The sequence below is a fragment of the Chiroxiphia lanceolata genome, chromosome 28 (genome assembly GCF_009829145.1).
Source record: "Chiroxiphia lanceolata isolate bChiLan1 chromosome 28, bChiLan1.pri, whole genome shotgun sequence".
Classification (NCBI taxonomy): domain Eukaryota; kingdom Metazoa; phylum Chordata; class Aves; order Passeriformes; family Pipridae; genus Chiroxiphia; species Chiroxiphia lanceolata.
Window position 1 is genome coordinate 3,497,327 of NC_045664.1, and position 15,738 is coordinate 3,513,064.

General features: G+C 61.0%; 2 protein-coding genes across 2 annotated transcripts; both read right to left on the bottom strand.

Annotated features, from left to right (window-relative positions):
- Window positions 1-312: 312 nt before the first annotated feature.
- PIWIL2 (piwi like RNA-mediated gene silencing 2) lies at window positions 313-10,979 on the bottom strand. Its single transcript, XM_032712700.1, is given in 25 exon segments — window positions 313-1,261; window positions 2,865-2,972; window positions 3,630-3,771; window positions 3,774-3,879; window positions 4,884-4,989; window positions 5,236-5,324; window positions 5,544-5,663; window positions 5,751-5,818; window positions 5,821-5,851; window positions 6,247-6,435; window positions 7,264-7,334; window positions 7,337-7,376; window positions 7,456-7,481; window positions 7,484-7,595; window positions 7,712-7,798; window positions 7,901-7,985; window positions 8,181-8,369; window positions 8,484-8,597; window positions 8,815-8,895; window positions 9,003-9,124; window positions 9,213-9,330; window positions 9,559-9,666; window positions 9,734-9,841; window positions 10,528-10,639; window positions 10,737-10,979. Coding segments are annotated over 25 exon segments (2,706 nt in total). The 5' UTR covers window positions 10,954-10,979; the 3' UTR covers window positions 313-1,104.
- Window positions 10,980-11,984: 1,005 nt separating this feature from the next.
- Window positions 11,985-15,170, bottom strand: POLR3D (RNA polymerase III subunit D). Its single transcript, XM_032712702.1, is given in 11 exon segments — window positions 11,985-12,216; window positions 12,447-12,556; window positions 12,559-12,598; window positions 13,242-13,489; window positions 13,575-13,746; window positions 13,822-13,942; window positions 14,023-14,172; window positions 14,787-14,830; window positions 15,002-15,039; window positions 15,042-15,111; window positions 15,114-15,170. Coding segments are annotated over 11 exon segments (1,173 nt in total). The 3' UTR covers window positions 11,985-12,093.
- Window positions 15,171-15,738: the final 568 nt, after the last annotated feature.

The following is a 15,738-nucleotide window of genomic DNA, read 5'->3' on the forward strand; positions in this document are numbered from 1 at the left end:
ATATAAAACCTGCTGGTAAGAGGCCAGGAAGAGCAGGGACCCCCCCATCCTGCCCCCCACTTTGTCCCAGCCCCCAGCCCCCCTCCACGAGCCAAGTTTTGCTCCCAAATCCCAACCCAGGCTGGGCCAGGGCTGCCAAAGTCCGCCTGGACCGGCAAATAAACAGGGATAAAGGGATCAATGATTAACCAGGGGCACAGGGTGACAGCACTGCTGTGACCCCCCCCCCCTCTCTGTGTCCCCTCTCCATCCCTGGGAATGAGGGGAATGACCCTCCCTGTCACCCACCCCCCCACTCCAAGAAGGAGCAGCTGCCAGCAACAGTTTTATTGAAAAGAACCAAAAACTGGTCACAGCAAAGGCAAAAAATAGAGGAATTCCAACTTTTTTGGCACTAAAACGGAGGGGAGAGGCTGGGAGGAGGGTCCTGCTGGCCCCCCATCCCTGCTGGGGATGCACAAGGAGGGGTTTGAGGCAAAATCCACGTCTTTGAGGCGTTTTAGGCTGTTTTTGTGGTCTCACAGCCCCAGGCTCGAAGGTCTCAAACATCTCCTGACTAAGGCAAAAAAACCCCCCCCCGACCTGAAAAAGGTGAGAACTCAAAAACTTTCCCCTTGGGACAACGACCTGAATGCACAGAGAATTCTCCTTGAGAAACCAGTGACTCCTCAAGGACGGGAGAACCAGCCAAACCTGGGGCTGGTTTGTTCAACAGCACCTTGGAAAAAAAAAAAAAACCCAGGAAAAACTTGAAACCTCCCTGGAAACACAAGAAAAAAAAACCCAGATCTTTGGGGTTTATATCAGCACCTGCACAAGGACGAGCTGTGGGAGCAGCAGCACCTCTGGGGCTCGTTAACTCAACCCCCTTTACTGGGAGGACTGGAAAACAGGGGGATATTCCTTTGGATTCATCCCCGTGGGGATAAACCCAGCCCTGGGACGCTCCCCAGCGTCCTTTAAACCGACACTGCAACCCTTAAAAACCAATAAATAACGGGAATAAATTAACAACAAAACAGGGAATTAGGGAAGATTTCCCCACGCTGGTGGCTGGGGAGCGGAATTCCGGGCCCAATCCCGGTTTTCCCGCCCCTGGCAACACTAGAGGAAGAAGAGCTGCTCGCTCAGGTGGGCGCTGGGCTCGTGGTGCAGCACCTGCCCCACCAGGAATGCCAGCTTGTGGGCATATTTACAGGGGGCTGGGACACGGATGGTGCCAGGCCAGTTCCAGTACAGGTGGCACAGCTTGAAGGTCAGCCTGGGGACAGACAGGGAGAAAAAAGGGGGATTGGTGATTCCCAGAGGGATGGATTCGCTCCCGGGGGCCAAACCTGCTCCCACCCGGGTGTTTCTTCCCCACTTGGAGGAGGAGGAGGCAAAGGTTGGGGCACCCCGGGGTGACACAGTGTCCTCTGTCACCTCTGCCACCAGAGGGATGGGATGGATCCGCCTCCTCTGCCTCATCCACGTCCTCCCAGTTCACCCAGTTCACCCAGCAGGTTCAGCCCAGTGCCTGCACAGCCCCCCCTGCCCGCTCCAGGGGCTGATTGACCCAAAAACCCCCGAACTTGGGGGTCCTCACACTGAAACAAGACTGCTCTTCCCTCTGCAGGACACGGGGGGCTGCAGGATAGGGGGGGGGTCCAGGAAAGCTGCCCTTCCCTCTGCAGGATTTTGGGGGTCTGTATGATAAGGGGGGATTCCAAACCCCCTCCCTTCCCTCTTCAGGATTTTGGGGGTCTGTAGGATAAGGGGGGATTCCAAACCCCCTCCCTTCCCTCTTCAGGATTTTGGGGGTCTGTAGGATAAGGGGGATTCCAAACCCCCTCCCTTCCCTCTTCAGGATTTTGGGGGTCTGTATGATAAGGGGGGACTCCAAACCCCCTCCCTTCCCTCTGCAGGATTTTGGGGTCTGTAGGATAAGGGGGACTCCAAACCCCCTCCCTTCCCTCTTCAGGATTTTGGGGGGGGCTGTAGGGTCTTGGGGGCTCTGGGACCCCTGCCCTTCCCTCCAGAGGTGCTTGGAGGGCTCTGGGCAGGATTTTGAGGAGCCTCTGCCCTTCCCTCTGGAGGATTTTGGGGGGATCTCTGGGCCCTTCCCTTACCTCTGGAAGTGCTCAGAGGGCTCTGGGACCCCTGCCCTGCCCTCTGGAGGATTTTGGGGGTCTATGGACCCCTTCCCTTACCTCTGGAAGTGCTCAGAGGGCTCTGGGACCCCTGCCTTTATTCCTGCAGGATACTGGGAGGCTTTGGCCTCCCTGCCCTGCCCTCTAGGGGATTTTGGGGAGCTCTGGGACCCCTGCCCTTCCCTCTGGAGGATTTTGGGGAGCTCTGGGACCCTTGCCCTTATCCCTGCAGGAACTTTGAGGACCTCTGGACTCCCTTCAGGATTTTGGGAGGGGGCTGAAGGATCTCAGGGAACTCCAAGCCCCCTGCCCTTCCCTCTGGAGGATTTTGGGGGGATCTCTGGGCCCCTCCCTTTACCTCTGGAAGTGCTCAGAGGGCTCTGGGACCCCTGCCCTTCCCTCTGGGGGATTTTGGGGGTCTGTGGACCCCTTCCCTTACCTCTGGAAGTGCTCAGAGGGCTCTGGGACCCCTGCCCTGCCCTCTGGGGGATTTTGGGGAGCTCTGGGACCCCTGCCCTTATCCCTGCAGGAACTTTGAGGACCTCTGGACTCCCTTCAGGATTTTGGGAGGAGGCTGAAGGATTTCAGGGAACTCCAGGCCCCCTGCCCTTCCCTCTGGAGGATTTTGGGGGAATCTCTGGGCCCTTCCCTTATCTCTGGAAGTGCTCAGAGGGCTCTGGGACCCCTGCCCTTCCCTCTGGGGGATTTTGGGGAGCTCTGGACCCCTGCCCTCACCTCTGGAGGTGCTCCTGGCTCAGGTTGGCCGTGTTCCACATGCAGATGTAGCGGGTGGGAACGCTGCAGCCCTGCCGGGAGCTGTGGGCCAGCAGGAAGAAATCCTTCCTAGGGGTGTAAAAAGGGCTTTTTACACCTCAATTTCATTTTCTTTTTACTTTTTCCCCCCACAGTGCCTTTTTTTCGTGCCCCAGGGTGGTTTTACACGTCATTTTTTGCATTCTGGGGTGGTTCTGCCACCATTTTTTACACTCCTGGGGGTTTTTTTTGGCACCCTGGGGTGATTTAACAGACTTTTTTTTTTGGCTTTTTTTGCACTCTGGGGTGTTTTGCACTATTTTTTTGCACTCAGGGCTTTTCTTTGCACCCTGGGGTGATTTTACAACCATTTTTTTGCACCCTGGGGTGTCCACAATGATTTTTTTTATACCCCAGGGCTGGTTATTTCACACCCCAGGGTGGTTTTTTTTTTTGCACCCGGGTGATCTTACAGCCATTTGTTTGCACCCTGGGGTGTTTTAACGACAATTTTTTGCACCCCAGGGTGGTTTTTTTGCACCCTGGGGTGATTTTACAACCATTTTTTTGCACCCTGGGGCGTCCACAATGATTTTTTTATACCCCAGGGTTGGTTATTTCACCCCATTTTTGCACCCGGGTGTTTTTTTTTTTGCACCCTGGGGTTTTTCCTCAACCGTTTCAGGGTTTTTTTTTTCCCCTCCCAGGGTGTTTTTCACCTCCCCCAGCCCCGGAGGTGCCACTCACCAGCCCGAGGTGGTGATGGTGTGGTCGAGGACGGTGCCGGGCGGGGGGGACGTGAACTCCTCTCCTGTCAGGCTGTAGAAGTTGGTGCTGATTTGCTTCTGCACCACCACGACCACCAGGCTGGGCTGGTAGTTCTCAAAGTATTGAAGCTCTTCTGCATCTGGGGCACCTCATATTTGAGCACCGTGTGAGGGGGGTCGGACACCCCGTCCCGATACACCACGATCTTCATGGGCAGCGAGTGGTTCAGCTGGGAGGGAGGGGTAAAAACGGGGAGAATTCGCTGTTTTTCACCCCAATATGCACAGGATTGGTGGGAAAACATTCCCTGGCCAGGAGATGCTCGCTGAGTCTCCAGGGATGGAGGTCAGGACCCAACTCACCGCCCGCAGAGCCCCTGACCAGGCTCAGCCTCCCCCCCCAAAATGCAGCTCAGAGTGGGGTTTTGGGAGGGCTGGGGGGGGCACAGAGCTGTGTTTGTGCTGATCACAGAATTCCAGAATGGTCTGGGTGGGAAGGGACCTTAAAATCATCCAGGTGCACGGGCAGGGACACCTCCCACCAGCCCAGGTTGCTCCAACCCGGCCTTGAACACTTCCAGGGATCCAGGGGCAGCCACAGCTTCTCTGGGAAATCCATTCCAGGGCCTCCCCACCCTCAGAGCCAGGAATTCCTTCCCAATATCCCACCTAACCCTGCCCTCTGGCAGTGGGAAGCCATTCCCTGTGTCCTGGTCCTGCCCAGCAAACTCCCAGTGCCCAGGGCTGTTCCTCCAGCACCCACAGAGGGCTGGGAAAACAGGATCACAGAATCCTGGGATGCTCACGTTTGGAAGGGACCTTAAACTCATCCAGTTCCATGGGCAGGACACCTCCCACTATCCCAGGATGCCAACCCAGCCTGGGACACTTCCAGGGATGGGGCAGCCACAGCTTCTCCGGGCAAATCCCAAGTGCTGGGATTTCTCCTGGCCCTTGTCCCGGGCTGTTTTTCTCACGCTGTGGGACGAGGGCCAGGGCTGAGCCCTTCAGTGCTGACAGGGGTGGAACGTGGCACTTCCCTCTGTGCAAACTAATCCCCGGGGCCGGGTTCGCACGTTCCCGAGATAAGGATGAGCTGTCCCGGCTCCACATCCAGTCCAAAGGCTGCTGGGGAGCTTTGCCAGCTCCAGAGCGGCAGGTTTGGGGTGTTTTCCCCTTGTTTTGAGGGAATATCAAACCGTGGGAGGGTTTTTTTTTTTGTTGTTGGCCTCACCTCATAGAAGCGCTGGAGGGCTTGGGAGAGGCAGAGCCGGAGGCTGTCGGCGATCTCCTGGTGGGGCATCTGGAAGACCACCCTGGAATACCACTTGGTGAGGATGCTGGGGATGGAATGGGAACGAGCATCAGGAAAAACCCCCCTCCAGACTGTCACCAGGCAAAGTCCACCAACTCAGCATTCCCAGCCCTTTTCCCAGCGATTCCCAGCACAAACACGCCGGTGGGTCGGGAAAAGCATCACCCTCGCCCCCTTCCCGTCCAAGGAAGGGGATTTCGGGGTGGAATCCTGCAAGATTCCCAGGGCAGAGCCAGAGGAACACCTTCCCCCCTCCCAGGACTCCACGTACTGGTTCATACTGGCCACGAAGCCGATGACAGAGCGCATCCCTTGGCTGCGGCTGTGGTGCACGTCCATCCCAACAACCATCAGCTGTTTCTGGGAAAGGGGGGGAAAAAAACCAGCCAGGTGGGATTTAGGGATAAGCCAAGACACCTCCAGGCTTGGATCCCTCCATCTGTGAGGGACTCCCGTGCTCCAAAGAGAATCCAACCCCCCGTTCTCCAGCCGGCGAGGGAAGCCCGTGACTACAGTAATTCACCCCCTCAGAGCTTCCAAGCTCATCCCAGGCCTTTTCCAGGGGTTTTCCTGCCTTACCAGCGGGATGTCAACCCCCCAGAGCTGCCCGCCCAGCTTGCAGTTGATCTGCAGCAGAACTTTCTGGACCACGCTCTTGATCTTGCCGGGATGGCCCATGAGGGACTGGGCGTTGATGACCTACGGGGCGGGAAAACACACGGAAAAGCGAGGCTGGAAAGCACCCGGAGCTTCCCGGGAATGGTGATCCCACCCTGCTGGGCCCACCTGGGAGGGCACAGGGGCCTGGACACAGCACAGCTTCTTGATGGCCCCGTACACGTCGTCCCTGTTGCGGGGGTGATGCACACGAGCAGCTGCACCTTTTCCTGCCGGGAATCGTGGAATTGTGCGGGTTGGAAAAGCCCTCCGAGATCACTGAGCCAAACCTAAGGCCGCCACCACTAACCCGTGTTCCCACGTGGTTTTTGGACACCTCCAGGGGGGGGACTCCACCACCTCCCTGGGCAGCCCCTTCCAATACCTGACAGCCCTTTCCATGAGGAAATTCCTGCTGATGTCCAACCTGAGCCTCCCCTGTCCCTTGTTCCCTGGGAGCAGAGCCTGACCACCCCCCAGCTCCTCCCTCCTGTCAGGGAGTTTTAGGGAGCAATAAAGTCCCTCCTGAGCCTCCTTTCCTCCAGGCTGAGCCCTTCCAGGTGCTCCCATCCCAGTTGTGCTCCCACCTGCCTGGTGATCCCCTGGGAACATCCCCCCTCCCCACCTGGCTTCCCAAACCACTCCGGATGCTCTTGACGTAGGACTCGATGCGCTCGTCCCGCAGCTCCTGCACCGTGGGCTGTCCCACCTGCATTCCCATGGCTCCACAGGTGCTCCTCACGGCTGCCACCAGGTCCTGGGCCACCTGCTGCAGCCGCTTGGGATACACCAGGAGCCAGGAATTTATGGAGATCTGGGAAGAGAAGTGAGGACAGGCCGTGTTTCGGGTGTGTTCCCACCCGGTCGTGCAGCCCCCAAGCCCTGCAGCACATTCCCATCTGGGAGAGGGGAAGTGGCCCCAGAGGGACATGGAGCACAGAGAGGGATTTGGGAGAGGGAAAGCAGCCCAAGAGGGACATGCAGCACATTTCCACTTGGGAGAGGAGGAACCTAGGGAGCACAGAGGGGAATCTGGGAGAGGGAACGTGGCCCAAGAGGAACTTGGGAAGCACAGAAGGGAATTTGGGAGAGAGGAATCTGAGAGAGGAAAGTGGCCAAAGAGGAACCTGGAGCACAGGGGAATTTGGAAAGGCGAGTGGCCCAAGAGGAACCCGAAGCACATTTCCACTTGGGAGAGGAGGAACCTAAGGAGCACAGAGGGAAGTTCAGGAGGGGGAAAGTGGCCCAGGAGGAACCTGCACCACAGAGGGGAATTTGGAGAGAGGAATCTGAGAGAGGAAAGTGGCCCAAGAGGAACCTGGAGCACAGAGGGGAATCCGGGAGAGAGGAACCTGGGCAACAGAGGGGAATTTGGGAGAGGGAAAGCAGCCCAAGAGGAACCTCAGGAGCACACAGCATGGAATTCCTGCATCTGAAAGCCTTCCTCCAGCCCGGGAGGAGGCGGGAAAGCAGACACCACCCACCACATACCTCCAGCTCCTTCGGAAAAACAGGCTGAAGCTCAACTCCAACATAAACAAGGGAAGGGTTTGAGCTGGAGGCAGCTCAGCCAGAATGCCAGCGCTTAGGAAAACCCAGGCCAGCTCCCAGACAAGGGAGGCTGTTCCCGTGGTGGGCTCACCGCCGAGATGGACACCTCCTTGGTCACCTCCCTGTGCCAGCTCAGGTCCTCCTCGGGGAAGAAGGAGCGGTGCGGAGGTTGATCCGCTCCGAGGGCAGGATGTGACCCTGGGTCTGGACAGAGCAGGAATCTGGGGCTGCCCCCATCCCCAGGGGGGAAGGCAGGGAGCCTGGCACCCCCTGAGAGCCTTACCCTGCAGATATCCGTGTCCAGGTGCAGCCCCAGCGTTCCAGCTCCTGGGAGGCCTCCGGGCTGTCGCGGATCTGGCGCAGGAGGTTGGTGAGGCGCAGGTAGTGCTGCCGGGGGCTCTGCATCATCTCCCACATCACCTCCTGCAGGGGCAGCCCCCAGGAGTGATGGGGGGCTCAGAGATACCCCCCGGCAGCTCCCCAAGCGGGCACTGCCGGCTCGGGAAAAGCAGGGATGGTGGGATGGAACAGGCTCTCACCTTCAGCGTCCGGCTGTTCTTCTGCAGGTCGGACAGCCCGGTCAGGAAGGTGAGCTCTGGCACCAGCACCACCACGTCCAGCTGACGCTGCAGAGGGGACAGGCACCCTCAGCATTCCAGGGGCTGGGAGTCCCTGCCCTCCCCAGAAGCCCAGGGCTGTGGATCCCCATTTCTCCGTGCCCGGCTCACCTTCCTGTCCATCGTCTGTTTTTCCTTGGGCCTGTGGATGAGCAGCGGCTGGTCCAGATCCCTGATGGTGATCCCGTAGGCTTTGCTGGAAAAAAAAAACAAACCCCAGCGTAATCACAAAATCCTGGAATGGTTTGGGTTGGAAGGAACCTTAGAAACCACCCAGCTCCAACCCCCTGCCGTGGGCAGGGACGCGGCATCGGGCGAGACCTTCCTGCTCCTGCTCACCCAACAGCGGGCACCGAGCCCTTCCCAATCCTGAGGGATGATCCATCCTTACCTGTAGTACTCCACGAAGGTGATTTCCTCCCCGCTGGCCAGGGTGAAAGTGTCCCTGGGGGTCTTGTCCCAGTCGATGTCGTCGACCCGGTAGGTGCGGTTGTTGTAGCGGGTGATGACCACGCTGCCCACCAGCTCCTTGGTGCACTCGTCCTGGAACGTCTTCTGGCTCTGGGAGTGGATTGTTTGCCTGGGAAATGAGGAGAGACGGCCCATGGAACACTGCCTGCCTGTGCCATCCCAGAAATAAAACACCCCCTCCCCATCCCTGAAGCCTCCCGGAATTCCTTCCCGCTCCTCTCACATCACGCTCAGGACGGACTCGCTGCGGATGATTTTGTGGATGGAATCCACCATGAGGAAGAGCCCGCCGTCCTTCTTCCGGATGCTGACGGCGTATCCCGGCCAAATTTGGAGGCTGTGTCCACAGGGAAAGATGCCCAACGGCACCTGGGTTAGCCCAGAGCTGTCCCACTGTCCCAGGAGCCAAGGAACACCCAAAATGCACAGGGATTTGTTTCCCAGCTCCCAGCTTTGGAAAACAGCCTCTCCGAGGTCAGGCCAGCCAGAGCTGACCCGGGAAAACTTCCCAGTTTCCAGGCTGCTGGGGAAACAGGGATGTCCCTGGCACCCACCTGTGTTTATGCAAGGTGGTGGCCTGGGCAGGCTCAAAGAAATGTCTCCCAACCAGGCTCATGTTTAGGATTTTCATCACCCTGAGGAAGGAAAAGCAGGAAAAGTAGGACTGGGTCAGGCTTGGCAGGCAGGAGGGGGAGGAGGGTCTCCTCCCTGGAGCTCAGGGAGGGTCTCCTTGGTCTCCCACCTCCGGAAAACCACATTGTAAAAGGGGATGCAGAGATCCGAGCTGGCCTCCAGGACCTTGGTCATCTGGATGGTGATGGAAACCTCCTCCCCATTGCTCTTCCTCTGAGCCTTCACACTGACCTGTGGGGCAAGAGGGGGAGTTCTCCCACCCCAAACAAGGGCTGGAGGCCTGGGGGGGGCACCTGGGCTAAGACAAGCCCCCCCTTACCTTGGGAATCTGGATGGGCAGGAAGAGGATGGAGCCGTCAAAGGCCATCACGTCCCCAGTGACAGCGTGCTGCTCCTTCAGCATGGCAAAGCGAGTGTTCCTGCACTCCACCTCGGGGCTGGGGACACACAGGGGCTTTTCTCCCTCTCCTGTCCCCACCCCAGACCCTGCTCAGCCCCCCTGGGATCCCCCTGAGGGGGAAAACACAGAGCTCTTTGCACTGCTGCGCCGGGCACCCCATCTCGTGGCACTCGGGACATGGAGGGCTCTGCCTGGGGACACCCCCTTCTCGAGGGGCTGGGGGGACCCCCGAGGGGCTGCAGGGCCCCCATTAGCCCCCCAGTACCTGAAGGTCACATGGTACTGGTAGACAACTTCGTTCTGGCAGTGGATCCTCACAAGTTCAGCCCCAGGGGCAGCGGGTCCCTTCGCCCCGGGGGGGCCCTGGGGAGGGACACGGGGTCAGGGGCGACCAGCAGCACCTGGACCCCCCCAAAACGCGGGGCTGGGGTCACCACTCACGGCTGGGGGCTCCTGGGGGGCGCAGGGGGCCGAGTGAGCTCAGGTGGGCACAGTGGTGGCTCCTCCAGGGCGGGTGGGCGGCGTCCCCTCGGCCTTGCCATCGGATCCTGCGACCCCAAGGAGGGCAGGGGTGAGCCCTGGCACGCTGGGGACACGCTGGGGGTGCCCAGGTGTCCCCCAAAATTCCCCCCTACTCCTGCCCCACACCAGCCTGAGCGGGGGGTGGCTCAAAAGACCCAGTTTTGGGGACAAAACACAAGAAGTGGCCCTGGCAACGTGGCAGCGAGGGCATGGGGCAGGAAGGGGTGTGATCACGCCAGGGGTGTCACGGGTAGAGGGTCCCCCAGCCCCTGTCACCAGGGTGGTGATGGAGCCACTGGAAGGGCTCAGGGAAAGGGCAGGAGGGGGGATAGAGAGGAACAGGGGGAAGAGAGGATGAGGGAATAGGGGGATAAAGGGACAGTGGTGATGGGATGGGCAGGGGGGATAGAGGGAATAAAGGGCATAAGGGAATAGGGGAGATAACGGGGATGAAGGATAGAGGAGGACAAGGGAATGAAGGGACAGAATGGATGGGGGAGACGGGGAAATAAGGGAATAAGAGTATGGGGGATGGATGGGATAAGGCAATGGGGAATAGAAGGGACAGAGGGACGGTGGGGCTGGAAGATAGAAGGGGACAGAGGGGATAGGGAAGACAGAGGGGGACAAAGGGATAGAGGGAGGTGGAGGGAGTCCAGGAGAAGGTGGGTATTGAGGTTTTAGGGGTTTGGAGTGCCGGGGGGGGACTCACTGCCCGCGTGGGGAGCGCCACCAGCGCTGCCCCCTTTTCCTTCTCTTCCTCCTCCTTCTCCCGTCCGGGCTGGGCTGCGCCAGAGCCTTCCCATCGCCAGCGCCGCCACGACCTGCGGGACGAGCGGGCACAGTGGGCTGGGAAGAGGAGGGGGGGGGGCCGGGCAGCTCCTAAACCCCCTCCACACTCCCCTCACCCCCGCTCCCTACCCAGGGGCCGCTCGCGGGCCGCTCGTCCAAGCCCAGCCCGCGGAACAGCGCCGGGAGCGGCGACGGCGCGGCGGAGGAGGCGGTGGCGGGCACAGAGGGGCGCTGGGCGAAGGCCGCGATGCCGCGGAGCCCCCGCGCCCGGCCGGGGAGGGTGGGGCCGGGAGGGCGGCGGGGGCCGGGCCGGGCCCGGGGCCGCGGGAGGGTGCGGGGGGGCCATGGCCGTGCCCGCTCCGGTGCCCGCTCCGGTGCCCGCTCCGGTGCCCGCTCCGGTGCCCGCTCCGGTGCCCGCTCCGGTGCCCGCTCCGGTGCCCGCCCTGTCCCGGCGCAACCCTCGCGCGCGCGCGGAACGCCCCGCCCCCCTCGGAGCGGACGCGCCGCTGATTGGGCGGCGGCTGGGCGGGGTATAAGGAAGGGGGCGGAGCCATGGAGAGTGGGCGGGGCTAAGGGGAAGGAGCGTTGCCAGGTGGGAAGGGCGGGGTCATGCGATGAGGGGGCGGGGCCAGTGAGGGAGGGGCGGGGCCAGAGAGGCGGAGGGAGGGTGGGATGGGATAATATGGAATTGGGGGGTAAAATGGGATGGGATAGGAAAGGAAAGGGGTAATATGGAATTGGGGGGTAAAATGGGATGGGGTGGGAAGCAGGGATGGGATGGATGGGATGGGATATGGATAGATAGGATAGGATAGGATGGATGGATGGGATGGGGGGTAAAATGGATAGGGCAGGAGGAGGGTAAGATGGAATTGGGGGGTAAATGGGATGGGATAGGAAAGGGGGTAATATGGAATTGGGGGTAAAATGGGAAAGGGGATGGGAAAGGGGGTAATACGGAATTGGGGAGTAAAATGGGATGGGTGGGAAGAAGGGATGGGTGGGTGAGATGCGATGGGATGGGGGATAAAACAGATAGGGCAGGAGGGGGTAAGATGGAATTGGGGGGTAAAATGGGTGCAGGTTACGATGGGATGGGGTGGGAGCAGGGGGCTCCCACCCCCCTGCCCAGCAGAGGTGGCAGAACAAACCCAAGCAGCTCCACACAGGGGGAAAAGATGTTTTATTCTATGTTTTATTCCATGTTCCTCCCCCCTTGACATGTGTCCCACCCCCACCAGCGCATCCACAGCCACCAGGGAGCTGAAGGGGGGGACACCCCACGGTCCCACACGCCCAAAAACCCCCTTTTGGCACAGAGGGGGTGGAAGCAGCAGCTTTGGGGGGATGTCCCTGACCCACCATGGGGCTGGGAGGAGGTCGGAGCTGCACAAGACCCCTCCCCACACCCCAAAGGCACATCTGGGGGGGGCTGAGGGTGTGCAGGGACTGTCCCCACGGGCCAGGGGGGCTGAGAATCCCTCGGCTACCGGTGCCTGTGCTCCAGGAGAGCCTCGAAATCCGGGGAACACACCAACTTGTGCCTCACGTGGCCCAGGACGATCATCTCGCCCGTCCGGTTGTCCCCGATGCCGACGGACACCAGCTCCTGTCCCAGAGGGGAGAGACACCCCTGAGCGGCCCAGTCCCATGGGAATACCCCGGGGAGAAGGGTGAGGGGGTCTCTGCCAAAGGGGGAAGAGCCTGGAGGTGTCCCCAGAGGGGACCAGCAGGACCCTTCCCTGCCGCTGTCACGGGGAGAGGCAGCACAACCCTCCCCAGGGCACCAAACAGGGTGCCCCCCATACCTGTAGGAAGGAGCAGGGGTGCCCCCCATACCTGTAGGAAGGAGCAGGGGGTGCCCATGGTCACGTCCAGGGTCACCTTGCCCAGCACCAGCTGCACCTTCCCCGACTTTCGGATGAGCAGCTTCCCCACCTGCCCCTCGGGAGGTCGGCCAGGGTGCACGTGTTCTCCGCCTGCTTCGCCTCCTGCCACGGCCACCACGGGAAAGGACAGCGTGGGATACAGGGGAATGGCACCACAGGACAGGGGGATGGCCCCATGGGATGGGGGGACAGTACAGGACTGGAGGGGAAAGGACAGCGTGGGATGGGGGATGTAATGGCACCATGGGAGGGAGGAACAGCAGCACGGGACTGGGGGAGAAAGGACACCAGGGAATTGGAGGAGATGACACCATGGGATGGGGAGGATGGCACCATGGGGAGGAACAGCAGCGTGGGATGAGGGGAAAAGAGCACCATGGGATGGGGGGATGACACCACGGGATGGAGTGACATCATTACGGGATGGGGAAGAAAGGACACCATGGCATGGGGGGGAAAGGACACCAGGGTGGGATAATGACACCACAGGATGGGAGGGAAGTCACCATGGGACTGGGGAGATGACACCATGGGATGAAGGAGGATGACACCATTGATTGGAGGGGAAATGACACCTCAGGATGGGGGGGATAACAACACCATGAGAGGGAAGGACACCACTAAGGGATGGGGGCATCCTCATGGGATGGGGGAGAGCATCACCACGGGATGGGGGATGACACCATGGGATTGAGGGGGGGACACACATCACCCCCATCCCACCCCTACCTCGCCGAGCCCCCACCTGGCTCTTCTCCTGCTTCACCACCACCACCTGCCCGTCCTCGTTGTGCAGCTCGGATTTGATGGGTTTGGAGTCGTGGGTGGGGGGCTGCCCAGGCAGGGTGTCAGGCAGCTGCAGGAACAGCAGCTCCTCCTCGGCCTGCAGGCTCAGCCTCTGCAGCAGCTCCGCCACCGGCACGTCCCGCGGGAATCCGGGCGGGCCCTTGGGCTGGGACACCTTGGGCTCCTCCTCACACGGCTCCTCTTTCACTGCAGAGGGGGTGGGTGGGCACGGGGGGCAATGGGGGGCTCCCCCAGCCCGTCCCCACTGCGTGTCCCCCCACTCCCAGCCCACCTTTCACTGCTGGTGGGTCCAGCTCCATCTTCTCCTCCTTGGATCCCGGGAGCCACGGCTGGGGGTCCTCCTGCTCTGCCCCCTCCTCCTTGAAGAGCCACCCCGAGTGGGCCAGCGGGAGCTGCACCGGCTTGTTCCTGATGTCGTTCTTCAGCCCCGGGTCGTCCAGGAACTGCGGGAATGGCAGTGGGGACACTCAGTGCCAGCCTGGGGGGGCACCACGGCCGCCCCCTCCGCGTCCACGCACGCGTCCCTTCTGCAGCATCCGCAGGATCTGCTTCGTCTCCTCGTCCGTCTCCCTCTTCTCCTTCTTGATGTTGATGATGTGGGAAGGGCCAGAGTCGGACACGTCCACGGCCTTGTCCCAGGCCTGCTGGGAGAGGGGAGCAGCCCTGGGTGACCCCCTGGTACACCCCCAGACCCCCCAAAGGAGCGGGGGCAGCTCCCCTTACCCTTCTTCTTCATCATCTCAGCAGGTCCCTGCTCGAAGATGGAGTGGGACTGGATGACCTCGGGCCGGCCTCGGCCCCGGCCGTGCCCGTCCCGCTGCCGGTCCCGCTCCTTCTTCTCCTTCTTGACAGAAACATCCTCCCGGGGCCTGTGGAGCGCAGAGGGAGCACGTCACCCCCATCCCTGCCCCTGCACCCTGTCCCAGGGCACAGCTTTTTATTTGGGAGGGCCCTCTGGAGATCACCCCCCAACCCCCTGCCCAGGTGACACAAGGACACGTCCAGGTGGGTTTGGGATGTCTCCAGAGAGGGGAGACTCCGCACCCTCCCTGGCCAGCTCCACGGAGAGAAGTTCTGCCTCCTGTTGAGGTGGAACTTGTGGTGGTTCAGTTTATGGGCATCCCTCCTTGTCCTGTCACTGGGAAGAGTCTGGGACCATCCTCTGACCCCTTGGATACTGATATGGTTGATGGGATTCCCCCTCAGATGAGACATTTTTATGGATATTTGTATGGATATTTGAGATATTTCTACGGATATTTCTATGGATATTAGAGATATTTCTATGGACAGTTGAGATATTTCTACGGATTGATAAGATCCCCTCTCACTTCCCTCTCCTGACTAATCAGGCCCAGCTCCCACAGTCGCTCATCAGGGAGATGCTCCAGACCCCAAACCACCCCTGTGCCCCCAGTTTTGCCCGGGGGGACCCCCCCAATCCACCCCCATCGCCCCCAAAAACGCTTCCCGGGCCACTCACTCCTCCTTGATCTTCCTGCTGATTATGTTGGGGGTGAAGGTTTTCTGCAGGAAAGAGAGCAGAGGGAGGGACAAGTCATACAAAACAGCCCCCCCCTGCACCCCAAGCTCCCTCCCAGGGGTCCTCAAACCCCCCCAGGGGTCCCCAATCCCCCCCCTTCAGGGGAAGGGCACAAAGTGAGACCCCAATTTGGGGGGTGTGTGGGGGGAACTCACCTTCTTGACACCCCCCAGGGTGAGGTCCCGGGAGCGGATGGCAGGCGGCCCGGGGTGAGGGGGGGGGCAGCGGGACGTCTGCCCAGCACCCCCCGAGCCCCCGGGACCCCCGAGCCCCCGGGCGGAGGCTGCCGGGGGAGCCGGAGCTGCCAGAGCTCCCCTCGGCCATCCTGTGGGGAGGGGGCACGGTCAGGGGGGGTCAGACCGCCCTCCTGCACCCCTTTCAGGAGGGAGGGGGGGTCCTGCACCCCTAAACGGGGCTCAATCACCAATAATGTGCCCCCCTCCTCCCCAGGACCCCCTTCCTAAAGGGCTCAGCCCCCCCATACACCCCCAGACAGGGCCCATTCGTAGCCCCCTCCCCAGGAGGGAGTCGTCTGTCCCCTGCACCCCCCAGGACCCACCTGCAACCCCCTCCCCAGCTGTCTCACCCCCCGACTGCGCCTGGACCCCCCAAACAAGCCCCACTCGTCCCCCCCCTCCCCAGGGGTCTCAGACCCCCAAAATCAGCTCGCACCCCCCTCCCCAGGGGTCTCAGACCCCCAAAATCAGCTCGCACCCCCCTCCCCAGGGGTCTCAGACCCCCAAAATCAGCTCGCACTCCCCTCCCCAGGGGTCTCAGACCCCCCCCCCGCACCCTCCAGGACTCCCTTGCTCCCCTTCCCCAGTGGTCTCAGACACCCAGGACCCCCCTTCACCCCCTCCCCAAGGCTCTCAGCCCCCCCTGCTCCCCCAGG